This window comes from Elephas maximus, chromosome 2, assembly GCF_024166365.1.
Source record: "Elephas maximus indicus isolate mEleMax1 chromosome 2, mEleMax1 primary haplotype, whole genome shotgun sequence".
Taxonomy (NCBI): domain Eukaryota; kingdom Metazoa; phylum Chordata; class Mammalia; order Proboscidea; family Elephantidae; genus Elephas; species Elephas maximus.
Genome location: NC_064820.1, coordinates 77,060,235 through 77,075,279, shown reverse-complemented (window position 1 = coordinate 77,075,279; position 15,045 = coordinate 77,060,235). Strand labels below are relative to the sequence as shown.

At 36.5% G+C, this 15,045-nt stretch overlaps 1 protein-coding gene across 1 annotated transcript in view; it reads right to left on the bottom strand.

Annotated features, from left to right (window-relative positions):
- The window catches only part of FCHO2 (FCH and mu domain containing endocytic adaptor 2), a 148,351-nt gene that overhangs the window by 46,813 nt on the left and 86,493 nt on the right, over window positions 1-15,045 (bottom strand). Inside the window, exons 10-12 of the mRNA XM_049865445.1 lie at window positions 13,906-13,978; window positions 7,781-7,805; window positions 228-285 (exon numbers count right to left, since the gene is read on the bottom strand). Of these exons, the coding sequence (XP_049721402.1) occupies window positions 228-285; window positions 7,781-7,805; window positions 13,906-13,978 (156 nt within the window). The remainder of the gene's footprint in view (window positions 1-227; window positions 286-7,780; window positions 7,806-13,905; window positions 13,979-15,045) is intronic.

The following is a 15,045-nucleotide window of genomic DNA, read 5'->3' as shown; positions in this document are numbered from 1 at the left end:
ACATATTTATAAAAAGGAATAAAAACCTTTAAGAGATAAGATGAGCTTTAACAGAAATAAAGCTACTAACTTTTATTAATAAAAATACGTCAAATGAAAAATAAGTCATTTTATTAGAATTAACTAAAACTTAAGGGGCTTCAGCTAACTAATAAGATTATTTTGTTATAACTGTCTACTTATATGCCAACACGAATCATAAGAATACCCACATTATGAAAGGATATCATTCTGATTTGCTTCTGGTTTAATACTATAGCCTTCTTCATCTACATCAGGGATGTTCTATGAGAAAAAGAAAAAAAAAATCTTTGACAACTATAATACGTAAAAACATTAAAGATTGGCAAAACAGCCTTAACTATTACTTAGGAACTATATCATTTATCAAATATCAAAAGATTAATAAAATTATCAAAACTACTAGGAAATACATCTTTATAGCTAATGAGCTTCAAATCACACTCCATGATTCAAACATCTGAAAGAGGAAAGCATTGAAAAATGAAACAGGGTAAGCACAACTCATAATTTCAGAGCAAGAACTTTCCAAGGTTAAAAACAATCCAGATTGCTCAAAATCTACAGTACTATCAAGTTATGCTTGCTTTTCACAAATCAGTCAAGAGATAATCTCAATGCTGTAAGAGGCCCTATGGAAATATAAGATCTAGTTCCTCCCTTTAAGGAGCTTAAAATCTAGGTGAGCTAATGAACCTATCAAGGACTGAACATCAATGGCTGCTAATATCCCATAAAGACAGACAGCCAGGCATCACATGCCTCCTGAGAGAAGTAGCCTTGACAACAAAACAAAAATAACCCAAAAACTTTAATTTGAATTTGATCAAGCCTCTAGAACCAAATGTCAATTTACAGAACATAAAGAAGTGGAACATAATAAATACACTATGGGAATACAATTGGCAAAATCCAGACTGAAGGTAACTAACGACAAATCACCTGGATTATTTAATAAATAAATAGAAAGCTGGAGGGAGGGAAGGAGGGAGGGAGGGAAGGAGGGAGGGAGGGAGGGAGGGAGGGAGGGAGGGAGGGAGGGAGGGAGGGAGGGAGGGAGGGAGGGAGGGAGGGGAGTTAAAAGAATGACTTACAAGACATTCAATAAATTCAAACAAAGTGTTAAAAAAAATGACATTAAGACATAATGAGACATCTGAATAATGAATGGGTATTTGAAAATGCCAAGAAATCACTGTAAATTATTTTTAGGTGTGATGTGGTATTGTGATTATGTTATACACATATATATAAAGTATATTCAAATAAAAATACAATGTTCTTGAATTTGGGCAGGGAAAATGGATGGTAAAGACAGGCTATGGGTGACAGTTGCTGGGGCTGAAAGATGGGGGATCATGATACTATTCTGTATAGTTTGTGTATGTTTGAAATTTTCCATAATAGAAAGTTAAAAACAATCTAGCTGGGAATTTAAGACTATGTAAAACAGCAGAAATGGCTAAATATTATGATTCAAACAAGCATTTTAACAGTTTCAGGATAGAGCTTTCTGTCAGCACCATGAAATTCCCAAAGGTGAAAAGAAGAAAGAACATTGCAGATGAGGTAAAGTAACATAAATAAAGGTACAGAAAAAGGAACAAACATTGAGTTCAGGTGTTCAAGGAAAGGTTTTTCATGTTAAACAAAACTAAGCATACCTAAAAGCAGAAGAGGAGCCAACAAATGTAAAAGTGAGAGGAGATAAAATGGGAGCAAGGTAAGAGTCAAGAAAAGACTGTATAAAACAAAGAGACTAGTATAAATAGGGTCCCCTGTTCCTCAGGTACTAGGGAAAACAAAAAAAAAAACAGAAAAGAATAGGTGTTCGGGTAGAAATGCCGGTGCTTGTGTGGATAACCAAATTTTAACCCAAATCTTCAAAGTGAAAAGGATAAAACTGGAAGAATCTGTGTGTGCAGGAATGGAGAAAGGTGAAGGGAGAGGAGTGACAGACAGCTTAAGGAAATGGAAATAGCCTGGAATATTAGAATAGTGGGAAACCCTGGTGGTGTAGTGGTTAAGTGCTACAGCTGCTAACCAAGAGGTCCGCAGTTTGAATCTGCCAGGTGTTCCTTGGAAACTCTATGGGGCGGTTCTACTCTGTCCTATAGGGTCACTATGAGTCGGAATCGACTTGACGGCAGTGGGTTTGGTTATTAGAATAGTGAATATTTGAAGTTCACTAGAGCATCATCAAAATAAATTAATTAAAAGACTACCAAGAAAATTAAAACTACATTAAGATACCATTTCTCACCAATAAAATTGGCAAAAATTCAAAAGTTTAAAAATACACTCTGTTGGCAAAGGTGTGGAGAAATGGACTCTTATAATTTGCTGGTGCAAATACAAAATGGCACAACCCTTACACTTTAACAATAAAGAAACTTTGCCAAGTATAGATTCTATAGGAATTAGAAGAGAACATTTTTTCAAAATATTCCTATTCCAAGACACTGTTTCATTCCCACTAGGATGGCTAGGATTAAAAGAAAAAAAACTCCACAAAAGTGTTGGAGATGTGAAGAAAATGGAACCCTCATCCACTGCTAGTGGGAATGCGAAATGGTACAGCTATTGGGAAAAGCAGTCTGGCAGTTCCTCAAAAACCAGACCTTTTGGTTAGCAGCCAAACGCCTAACCATAGTGCCACCAGGGCTCCAGAGCTGCCACACTGTTGTTGTTAGGTGCTGTCAAGTCAGTTCCTACTCATAGTGACCCTACATACTACAGAACGAAACACTGCCCAGTCCTGCGCCATGCTCACAATCGTTGTTATGCTTGAGCCCATTGTTGCAGCCACTGTGTCAATCCACCTCGTTGAGGGTCTTCCTCTTTTTCACCGACCCTGTACTTTACCAAGCATGATGACCTTTTCCAGGGACTGATCCATCCTGGTAACACATCCAAAGTATGTAAGATGTAGTCTTCTAAGAGGCATTCTGGCTGTACTTCTTCCAAGACAGATTTGTTTGTTCTTCTGGCAGTCCATGGTATATTCAATATTTTTTGCCAACACCACAATTTAAAGGTGTCGATTCTTCGCTGGTCTTCCTTATTCATTGTCCAGCTTTCGCAGGCATATGAGGCAACTGAAAATACCATGGCTTGGGTCAGGCCCACCTCAGCCTTCAAGGTGACATCTTTGCTTTTCAACACTTTAAAGAGGTCTTTTGCAGCAGATTCGCCCAACACAATGCGTCTTTTGTTTTCTTGACTGCTGCTTCCATGGCTGTTGATTGTGTATCCAACTAAAATGAAATCCTTGACAACTTCAATCTTTTCTCCATTTATCACGATGTTGATTACTGGTCCAGTCGCGAGGATTTTTCTTTGTGTTGAGGTATAATCCATACTGAAGGCTGTGATCTTTGATCTTCACCAGAAAGTGCTTCAAGTCTTCTTCATTTTCAGCAAGCAAGGTTGTGTCATCTGCATAACACAGGTTGTTAATGAGTCTTCCTCCAATTCGATTCCCTGTTCATACAGTCCAGCTTCTCGGATTATTGGTTCAGCGTACAGGCAGAATAGGTATGATGACAGAAGACAACCCCCACACACACCTTTCCTAGCTTTAAACCATGCAGTAACCCCTTGTTCTGCATGAACAACTGCCTCTTGATCTATGTATGGGTTCCTCATGAACACAGTGAAGTATTCAGGAATTCCCATTCTTTGCAATGCTATCCATAATTTGTTATGATCCACACTGTTGAATGCCTTTGCATAGTCAATAAAACACAGGTAAACATCTTTCTGGTATTCTGCTTCCAGCCAGGATCCAGCTGACATCAGCAACGAAATCCTTGGTTCCACGTCCTCTTCTGAATACAGCCTGAATTTCTGGCAGTTCCCTGTCGATATACTGCTGCAGCCACTTTTGAATGATCCTCAGCAAAATTTTACTAGTATGTGATATGAATGATATTGTTCGATAATTTCTGAATTCAGTTGCATCACATTTATTGGTAACAGGCATAAACATGGATCTCTTCCAGTCAGTTGGCCAAGAAGCTGTCTTCCATCCACATTTCTTGGCACAGACGAGTGAACGCTTCCAGCACTGTATCCATCTGTTAGAACATCTCAATTAATATTCCATCAATTCTTGAAGCCTTGTTTTTTGCCAATGCCTTCAGTGCAGCTTGGACTTTTTGCTTCAGTACCACCGGTTCCTGATCATATACTACCTCTTGAAATAGCTGAATGTCAACCAATTCTTTTTGGTATAATGACTCCATGTATTGCTTCCATCTTCTTTTGATGCTACCTGCATCATTTAATATTTTCCCCATGGAATCCTTCACACTATTGCAACTCAAGGCTTGAATGTATTCTTCAGTTCTTTCAGCTTGAGAAATGCCAAGTGTGTTCTTCCCTTTTGGTTTTCTATCTCCAGGTCTTTGCACATGTCATAATAATTCTCTGTATTCTCAAGTTGTCCTTTTAAATCTTCTATTCAGTTCTTGTACTTCATCATTTCTTCCTTTTGCTTTAGCTACTTACTAGATGTTCAAGAGCAAGTTTCAGAGTCTCTTCTGACATCCATTGTGGTCTTTTCTTTCTTTCTTGTCTTTTTAATGACATCTTGCTTTCTTTATGGATGTCCTTGATGTCATTCCACAACTCCCCTGGTCTTCGGTCATCAGTGTTCAACACATCAAATCTATCCTTGAGATGGTCTCTAAATTCTGGTGGGATATGCTCAAGGTGGTGCTTTGGCTCTTGTGGACTGGTTCTAATTTTCTTCAGTTTCAACTTGAGTAGCTGATGGTCTGTTCTGCAGTCCACCCCTGGCCTTGTTCTGACAGATGATATTGAGCTTTTCTATCATCTCTTTCTACAGATGTAGTCTATATGACCCAACAATTTCACTCCTAGGTATACACCCTAGGAATCTAACCGAAGTGACATGAACCGATATATGCACATCTATGTTGCAGCACTATTTACAACAGTAGAAAGATAAAAACAACCCAACTGCCCATCAACCGATAAATGGACAAGTAAAATGTGGTACATACAATGGAATACTACTCAGCAATAAAGAAATATGAGCTCCTGAAACATCGTACATTATGGATGAACCTGGAGGACATTATGTTGAGCAAAATAAGTCAATCATGAAAAAACAAATATTGTACATTCTCATTTTTATGAAATGACGTGTATAGGTAAATACACAGAAACTAGTGTTTATTACTGGTACCAGGGGTGAGGAGAAGGGAGAAATACTCCCCAGGTGGTAGCCATTTTTTGTTTATAGAAATGGAAAGTGTGGCATGGAATATGGGTGAAGTTTGCACAACATGACTAATATAACTGATGTCAATAAGCTGTACACAGGGAAAAGTGATCAACGGCCAAATGCTATGCTGTGTGTAGTCTTGCAACAATAACAACAGAAAAGGGGGGGCTACAGATGCCGATATTAGACATAACCAATCACCTCATGGGATTGGTTCTCTTGGTTTGGGGGCTTAGGGCCGTGGTCTCACGTGACAGTCCAGTCAATCGGCATAATATAGTCCTTCAAAGTTCATATTCTACCTCCCAGTATGGTGAGCAGTGTCTGGGTCTTGAAGCACTTACTTTTATTTTGTAAGCACTTCCATATCAGCAGACATGTATTAACTTAATTCTTTATAACATCTGACTATACCCCAGTGGACTGACACAATGACTGCAGTAATGAGCTCAAACACAGCAATGACTGTGAGGATGGCACAGGACCAGGCAGTCTTTTGTTCTGTTGCACACAGGGTCGCTATGAATTGGAACTGACTGGACGGCACCTAACAAGAACAACATTCCCCATCAAGTGAAAGTTTAATAATTTATTTAACCAGTCCCTATTTTGATGGATGCTTTGTTGTTTTCAGTATTTTGTCAATATAAGCAACGTTGAAATAAACATATCTTCCCCAGGAGAGAGATGTTTATTTCAACATTGTTGGATACATGTGCAGAGAGAGACGAAGAGAACACATATAGAGATATTATACATCTAGATATTAGGCGGGTGTGTGTGTATGTGTAAAATCTTTAAAGAGTTTTGTAAATATAGGCATAACATTAAATTCTGAGGAGCAAAACTGCTCAGTCAAAGAGAACGTGCATGTCTTATCAGGGGAGATACTACCAAACTATGCACAGAACAGATTGTACTAATTTATATTTCTACCAACAATATGAATATATCAAACTTAAAAATTTTTGCCCATATGATAGGTTAAACAGTAATTTCATTCTGGTTGGTATCAGAATAAGACTATTTTGAGCATGTTTATCATGTTTATGACTTTTATTTCTTTTTATGAAAACTGCCTGTTTTTATCCTATGCCCTTTTCTTATCAGGTGATTCCTTACCTTTTGTACCTATCTGTATAAAACTTTAATAAATGGAAGCAATTAGCCCCTTGTAATGTGCACTACAAATATGCTCCACCAGTTGGTCTCTGGTGATTCAAATTCTTTTAGGGTGGTTTGTTTTTGTTTTTTTAATTATATGTTTTTTATTGTTACACAGTCCAATTCATCTATCATTTCCTACACAATATTAGATTTCTGTGTTCACTTTAAAAGACCTTTCCTAATTCCAGATCCATACTGATTACAATACAAAATTAGATAATATTGATCATTATAGAAGAGTCTCAATGAGCTAATGAGACAATTTAAAATGTTTTATTTAAAGGGAGTATATACAAAATCAAACAAAGTACTATAGAATTTTATTCAATGCTGCAATCATCAAACGGCTATAAATAATTAATTCAGAAATAAAACACATGGTAAGAATAAAAATCAAATATCAAACATGTCTTCTGACTTTTGCATTAATTAGTAAACCAAGGGTATCAAAACAGGCAAGTGGTAAGGTAAATATTATAACTCACTCTGATAATTTTTATGCTAGAGCTTATTAGACATCTATTTATTTTCACTACAAGTTTATTCACAAGTGTTATATTCACAAATATAAAACAAGTTATAGCTTTCTTATTTTAAAGCTGAAATATAAAAAAAATTAGTTTTATTTTAAGTAAGTAACATAAAACACAACATTTCACAAAATATCTTTAGTTCTTTATTTTCATACACTATTATGCTGAAAAAGATCAAAATGTTTTTGGGCCAAAAAAAACAATGCTTATGAAAGCAAGAACAATAAGCAAAGGAGAAAGATAGTTTGAGCTTCCCATACTTACCAATATGACCAGTGTCTAATGAAGTTTGCAAGATATGTCCACTATGCATTACTTACATTTAGTAAGTTTACTCTCCCAATAAAACTAGAGGGAGTTCCATTTGATGTCTTCTTGTGTTATACATAAGAAAACAGGTTTAATAAGAGATATAAATAAACCTTGAATTTTTAAATAAAACAAAAGCACAGAAAAGTACTGATCCTGGTTGTTGCTATTGTTGTTTCTAAAATGCCAATCTCTTAACAAAACTCAAATACATGAAGAGCTATAGTATTTTAACACATCTATGACTAAATTGGTAAAAATATCACATTTTAGAATGTAGCATGCAGATGTAATATGTGGCATGTTTCCCAAGAAAAAGCAATATATAATACAGTACCACTCCAATTTTCAAAGTAAAATGTCTGCTTTTGAAAGGTAGTTAGAAAAACCTTCTGTGCAATAGGAAAGCATCTGGCCAACGAAAGCCAAAAATGCATCTGTAAAATAATCTTAATAGTAAATTTACAATAACAGGGTTATGGTTAGATCTACTTACAAGTGAATCTGCATCAGGGCATTCCCTATTAAGACAAACAAAATATTAGAGATATTCAACTATTAGAACAGTAGACTAATTATATTCAAAGTGCTTAGCTTCATATTTAAATATAGCTTTCTTATTAAACTGTACAAAAATACCTAGAGAAACCAAAACATGAAGATAAAAATTCACCAAGTTATTTTAAAATTCTTAAAAGGTTTCCTATACCCATAATTCATGACAAAATAAAACATAAATAGCTTACAAATATTTCAAAACTACTTTCAAAAGTACAACCACTCCTCACTTATCAACATGGTTAGGTTCTAAAGGCCAAGTCATTATATGAAAATCACTGTTATATGAAAATGGAGGATTTTTTTCTATTTTCAGACCACCCATTTACCTGATTTTTTTTATTTAGAAAATATGATCAGAGAAATAATAATAGCTAAGGTTTAATGATGTGCTCATCACTGTGGCAAGTCAAGTTATGGTCTACTCTTCTGCAGAGAAGGAGACGTGGAAGAGACAAAGCTGGATAAAGCCGGGCTGTATGACTGGAGGGCCCGTGGCTTAACCATTTCACTTTCCTCCTGTGCTAGGTCAGAGCCTCCCTCGGGGAGCCACCTCTAGGTCTACACTCCCACCCCTGCAAGCCTTCCGTTCAGGATCCTGCCACCTGCTCTGCACTCCAGGCCTGGCAAGTCACCGGGGCTCAGGGCTTCCTGTCAGCACACTGGGAACCTGGCTGTGCATTCGACCCCACCAAGGCAGAGGCGGTTCAGCTCACTTTGGAATATTATTAAGCTCACACACATTTCTTCTAAACACCCTCTCCAATGCCTCTTTCTTTTCTCCTTTCCTACCCCACAGCCACGGAGGAGGCTGGCCCCACATGGCAGCTAGACTGGTGCCCTCACCGGCAGGAGGGAGTGGAGGGGGCTTGAACAGCATGAGAAGACCCTCCTCAGGGGAGGGGATGCTCTGCAGCTGCTGCCACCATGCCCACCACCTCATTAATGCGCAAAATAGTTGCACAGTAGATTTTTTTACTATTGTCGTAAATGTGAAACATTAGATGCAAGATTGTGGATAAGTGAGGAGTTGGTGTGCTTCTTTTCCATGAATATATTTAAGCTTTATATCAAGAAAGTTTTCAGTCCAGAGTTTCTGTTGGTTTTTAATTCTTAAAGTACAGAAAGTAAAAAAAAAAAAAAAATTTTTTTTTAATTCCCTCAAAGGAAAAAAAAAAACTTGGCTTTCAAAAAGTCTATATTAAGTATCAGAAACCCTGGTGGTGTACTGGTTAAGTGCTACAGCTGCTAACCAAAAGGCCAGCAGTTCAAACCCAACAGGCACTCCTTGGAAACTCTAACGGGCAGTTCTACTCTGTCCTGTAGGGTCGCTTTGAGTCAGAATTGACTCAACAGCAACGGGTTTGGTTTTTTTTATATTTAGTGTCAGGAAGTCTCAGATGTAACATAAGTGGATACATTTATTTATTGGTAAATAACACTTCTAATTTTTTTTTTTAATTCAGTGTTGTTTAAAGAACTTCCTATAACCTAACATATATACAAGTTAAAACCAATCTTCTCCAAAAATATTAAAAGAGTAGTTAATTAAACTTCAAGTTGGAATAACTTTCTAGTCTAATGTAGTATGTATTGAGAACTGGTATTTATCATTTAACTGAAACTAAATATTGAAAAAAACCCCAGTAGCGAAAATTATTTTAAATGGAAAACTAAAACATAAAGATGACCAACTTCAATTAACCAAAAAGACATATATATGTAAAATAAAGAATATTGGGGATATGAGGAATAAGGTTAGAAGAATTTCTATGTATATACTCCAAAACAAATTTGCAAGCAAAACTGAGAGTGCAGATTTAAAAGACATTTGGATCAGTTACATATTCTTGGCTTGATATAATTAATGTATGTATCAGAATCTGCCACTTTAACAATGGACTGAAAACATGTAGGCAGTCAGTACCTTAAGAGCTAAATGAACAACGAAAAGCACTAAATTAGTATACATTGTTGTTATGTGCCACTGAGTCGATCTGACTCACAGCAACCCCATATGACAGAGTAGAATTGCCCCACAGGGTTTCCCTAGACTGTAATCTTTCTGCAGCAGACTGGCTGGTGGGTTTGAACTGCCAACCTTTTCGTTAGTATCCGAGCACTTAACCATTGTGCCACTAAAAAAAAAAAAACAAAACCTTAAATCAGTATACAGAGGATTCTAAACAGGTAATATCTCTACCTACCCAGAGACTAAGCACAGGCCAGAAAAAATCTACCAATTGCCTTGCTAAAGGAAGGTAAGATCTAAAACCCTGAAAAAATTAAAGAGGAAGGAGATGACTACACTGCTCTCAACACAAACTGAAGCACCACCAAACAGATAGGGTAAATGTGCAAACCCCATGTGTCGTGATACCCACTTAAAATCACAAATTTTGAAATATAGCTTCCTTATTGTTGGTAAATGAAAAATACTGTATCGAAAGCATATGCATACTCTGAGGAAATGTTCCATAAAAGGCAGTATGATAATAAATTCAAATCCTCTATAGAATCAAATCAATTAAAATATTAGAACATTTCTATTTTCTTGTTGTTTTTAAAGATACAGTTTAACTATAAAATTAAATGTTAAAGTTCCAAACAGCTTATTTTCTAGCTGTAAGCCAGAACTCTCCAGTCTTTGTGGTAAAGCACTCCTTTGTCTGCCTTCTCAGAGAGCTATAAGAGACCTGCAGGTGAAGCCCCAGCAAGAGTAGCTCTGAGCAGGACCCCTCCTCTACAACTCTGGCAAAAGCCTCCTGGCTGTCAGAGAAGAGGCATCCCAAGAGCCTCTGGCATTTCAAGCAGAGCTAAATTCTAACATTTTTCTGCCAAGAAGTACTGAAAGAAGGCGATGATGGTCCACTGGTTTAAGCACTGCTTCTGCCCTAGTTTTCTCATTGCTAAAAATAGTCTAATATCCACGTGGCTTAATGATCATATTGGGCAATTACTGATCATTAAAAACTGGTTTAAATGCACGTAATAAAGATAAGGTCCCTGAATGAACTGTTTGTAGGCCATACATTATAAAAATGTTTTAATTTAAGGCTGTCACTCTTTAAGTAGTCACTAGGATATTAACTAAAACTAAAAAACTTAACTCACAAATCAATTGTTTAGACTTCAATATGTATCGCCAATGTTATAAAAAAGATTAGGACTATGACTGACCCAGCTGATATTTCAAGTACCAGTGGCATAGTTTCCAGCATCACAGCAATATGAAAGCCACCAGAGTAAGACAGTGGAGGAAAGGCGATACACAAATGACCAATAGCACATGAAAAGATGCTGAAGTCATTAGGGAAATGCACATCAAAATGACGAGATAACACCTCACTCCTACTTGGAGGCTAGTAACAAAAAAACAGAAAACTTCAAGTGTTGGTGAGGATGTGAAGAAATTGGAACCCTCATCCATTGTTGGCGGGATTGTAAAATGGTGTGGCTGCTGCAGGAAACAGTTTGGTGGTTCTTCAAAAAAGTTAAATACAGAATTAACACATGACACAGAACTACCATACGACCCAGCAATTCCACTTCTAGTCATATACCCAAAAGAACTGAGAATATGAACTCAGATACTTGCACACCAATGTTCATATTCATAGCAGCATTATTTACAATAGCGAGAAGGTGTAAACAACCCAAGCGTCCATTAACTGATGAATGGATAAACAAAATGTGGTATATACATACAATGGGACACTAGTCAGCCATAAAAAGGAATAAAGTTCTGATACATGCTGCAACATGGATGAGCCTTGAAAACATTATGCAGAATGAAATAAACCACACATAAAAGGACAAATATTTTATAATCTCACTTATATGAAATATCTAGAATAGGCAAATGCATTAAGACAAAGTCGATCAGAGGTTACCAGGGGCTGGAGGGAGAGGGAAAGAGCAATTATTGTTTAATGGGTACAGAGTTTGTTTGGGGTGATGATAAAATTTTGGGAATAGACAGTGACAATGGTAGCAAAATTTGGGGAACGTAATTAATGCCACTGAATTGTGCACTTAAAATGGTCAAAATGGCAAATTATATGTTATATATATTTTTCCACGATAAATTTTTTTAAGTAACAAAAAGAAAGCAGCCCTCTTGGCCTACCTTCCCACCTTTCCTAAGCCTGACCAGGTGGTCAGCGTCCAGCATAGCTGGCACATGCTGACTGCGCATTGAAATGATAATTGTCACTGTTGTGAGCTGCCCTTGAGTTGGCCCCCTACTTGGCCCCCAACTCATGGCGACCCTATGCACAATGGGATCGAACTGTTGTGAACAATAGGGTTTTTTAAACTGATTTCCAGAAGTAGATCGCACAGATCACAAGCCTATAATATTTTGTATATATTGGGTCAAGTAAAATATACTGTTAAAAAAAAAAAGAGAGCACGAGATCAGGTTCCATCCCCACAGAAAAGTGCTTCCTTTTTAAAAGTTCAAGAAAAACTTTTGCAGAAGAGATGTTATCTACAGATATAAATCATTTTGGTCTTAATTTGTTAACCAAATACCACCTTGGAGGAGGAACACACATACATTTAGACTCTGGGGAAAGTCAAATGATAGAAATATAACTAGGTAAGAGGTGAGACCCAATTCATCTGTCACTTTCATCTTACAGTTTGTCTTACTGTGTTGCTATGATACTGGAAGCTATGCCACCAGTATTTCAAATACCAGCAGGATCACCCATAGTAGACAGCTTTCAGCAGATCTTTCAGACTAAGACATGCTAGGAAGAAATGCCTGGAAATCTACTTCTGAAAATTAGTCAATGAAAACCCTATGGATCACAACAGAATACTGTCTAATTTACTGCTGGAAGATGAGCCCCCTAGGTTGGAAGGTGCTCAAAGTAATACACAGTGGTCACAACCATGGACTGGAGCATACCACTGATGTGAAGATACTGCAGAATCGGGAAATGTTTCATAATATTGTACATGGGGTCACCATTAGTCAGAGCCAACTCTGAAACAAGAAGCAAGAATACCCAAAGCAAAAACTGTTTTCTCAAGTTGGAAATATGAAGGCCCGTTAAAATATTAAATCTCATGACAGTTCCGCTAATTATGCTAGAGAAGTGGGGATTTAAAATCAATTTCTACCCAATTTTACTGAGTCAACAAATCACTCAGAAGTTTTTATTAGTGTCTCTTCAGTCTAAATGGGTTAAGTAATTATGGAAAGAAAGATTCCTTTGATTCTAGTTTGTCTCTGATTAACCATAGTTCAATGATTCTCAACCCTGGGTGCGTATCAGGAATCACATGGGCTACTTAAAAAAAACAAAACTATGCTGGGGCCTTACAGGGAATCTGATTTAACTGTTCTGAAGTGGGGCCTGGGCATAGACATATTTATTTTAATTTTACTTTATTTTAGTCTTAATATATAGCCAACATTGAAAACTTTGCTTAGCTAACACTAGTTCAATTTCTTACGTGCTAGTTTTTTTTTTTAGTTATATATTCTTTGTACCCTAATTTCTTATTTTTTAAAAAGGTAAATCTGATTTACAAACAGATCAAATATTCTACCTAAAAATGACCCACTAAAAAAAGCAAAACATGTTAGGGCTTTTTTTCTCCCACATTTTCATTTATGTATACATACATCACTGTGTGTCCATATGCTTAGAGTTGTTTAGAAGAATTTTCACCAAATTGTTGACCACTGGTTTTTTCTTAGGCATTAAGATCTGAAAATTTTTTATTTTTTCTGTACTTTTCTTTACCTTTTTTAAATATGCATTTATCATTTTATTTAAAAAAGGGTATCTAAAAAATTTTCTATTTCAAGATACTAAAGCTTTCACCTATTATGTTTTAACTTTTAAAATAAGATAATATTTTGAATAAAAGCAGAGAAACTGACAAATGTTTTTATTTAGGAAGGTTTACATTTCTTCACATCTTAGATATATGAACTTTGAGTTATTTCTGAAAGAATTTTTGCTTCCCAAATTCAAAACAATTATCTTATTTTTAATGATTTATAACAATCAAAATGATTTTGATAGTATTTAATATACTTACACAGATTCTGCATCTTTTTCCTTTTTAATTATTCCTGGCAAAGCAAAAGTCTTTCTTTTCCTTGGTTTTATACCTTTAAAAAAGTACATATTGTTATAAAACCATCAATGGTTCCTGATGACTGTATCAAACTTATTGACTGTATCTTGTATTTTGACAGGTAATTTGCTCATAACCATCGAAGCTAAACTTGGATGAAAGGAAACAAAAGTATCAACTACTAAAACTACAATATTTAAACTACAGTCATAGTCTGTTTAGACTTTTGAGTCTAATATAATCTATTACTCATCAAAAGTTAAGAGAACATTCACTTGATCACTGAAATTCTCTGTCCTTCTCCTAAATCTTCCCTAAGTCACCTCAGGCAAAATACGCATATGCAGATATCTTAAATCTTCAAAGAAAGCATGTTATTCATTATATTACCCTATAGGACAGAGTAGAACTGCCCCACAGAGTTTCCAAGGAGCGCCTGGCGGGTTCGAACTGCTGACCCTTTGGTTAGCAGCCATAGCACTTAACCACTATGCCACCAGGGTTTCCTTCATTGTATCAGATTGTTACAAACGCAGGTCAAATCATGTTCCCTGTCTACTAGGTCACAGTACATAGGTGTGTTGTTTCCAATAAAAAGATGACCAGCCAGATCTAGTTAGTACGTAACACGGCAGTCTTGTGTCTATGTGTTATCTATAATGTATAATGTAAACGATGTTGTAAATGGGTCACCGCAGCTGGGAGTAAAAATCATCTGTTTTTCCTAATATGGCAGTTCTTCATGCTCTTATTGCATGACTTTGTAAAGTTCAGTCATGTTATTGTTGATGGAAGTCAGCACTTTAAACTTAGCTGCTTATTATTTTAAGCAGATCAGTAAGAGATCTTAGGTCACACCTAGGCTGACCCCCTCATTGTACAGGTGAGGAAACGCAAGGATTTTTTTTCTTCTGTTACTCACTAGCCAACGCACCTCATGCACAGCCACAACCTGTCTGTCAGTGAAGGCTTGCATGTTGCTTTGATGCTGAGCAGGTTTCAGCAGCACTTCCAGACTAAAATGGATTAGGAAGAAAAGCCTGGTGGTCCACCACATTTTACACAAATAACTTGTGCTTTCTATGTATGTTTGCCAACCGC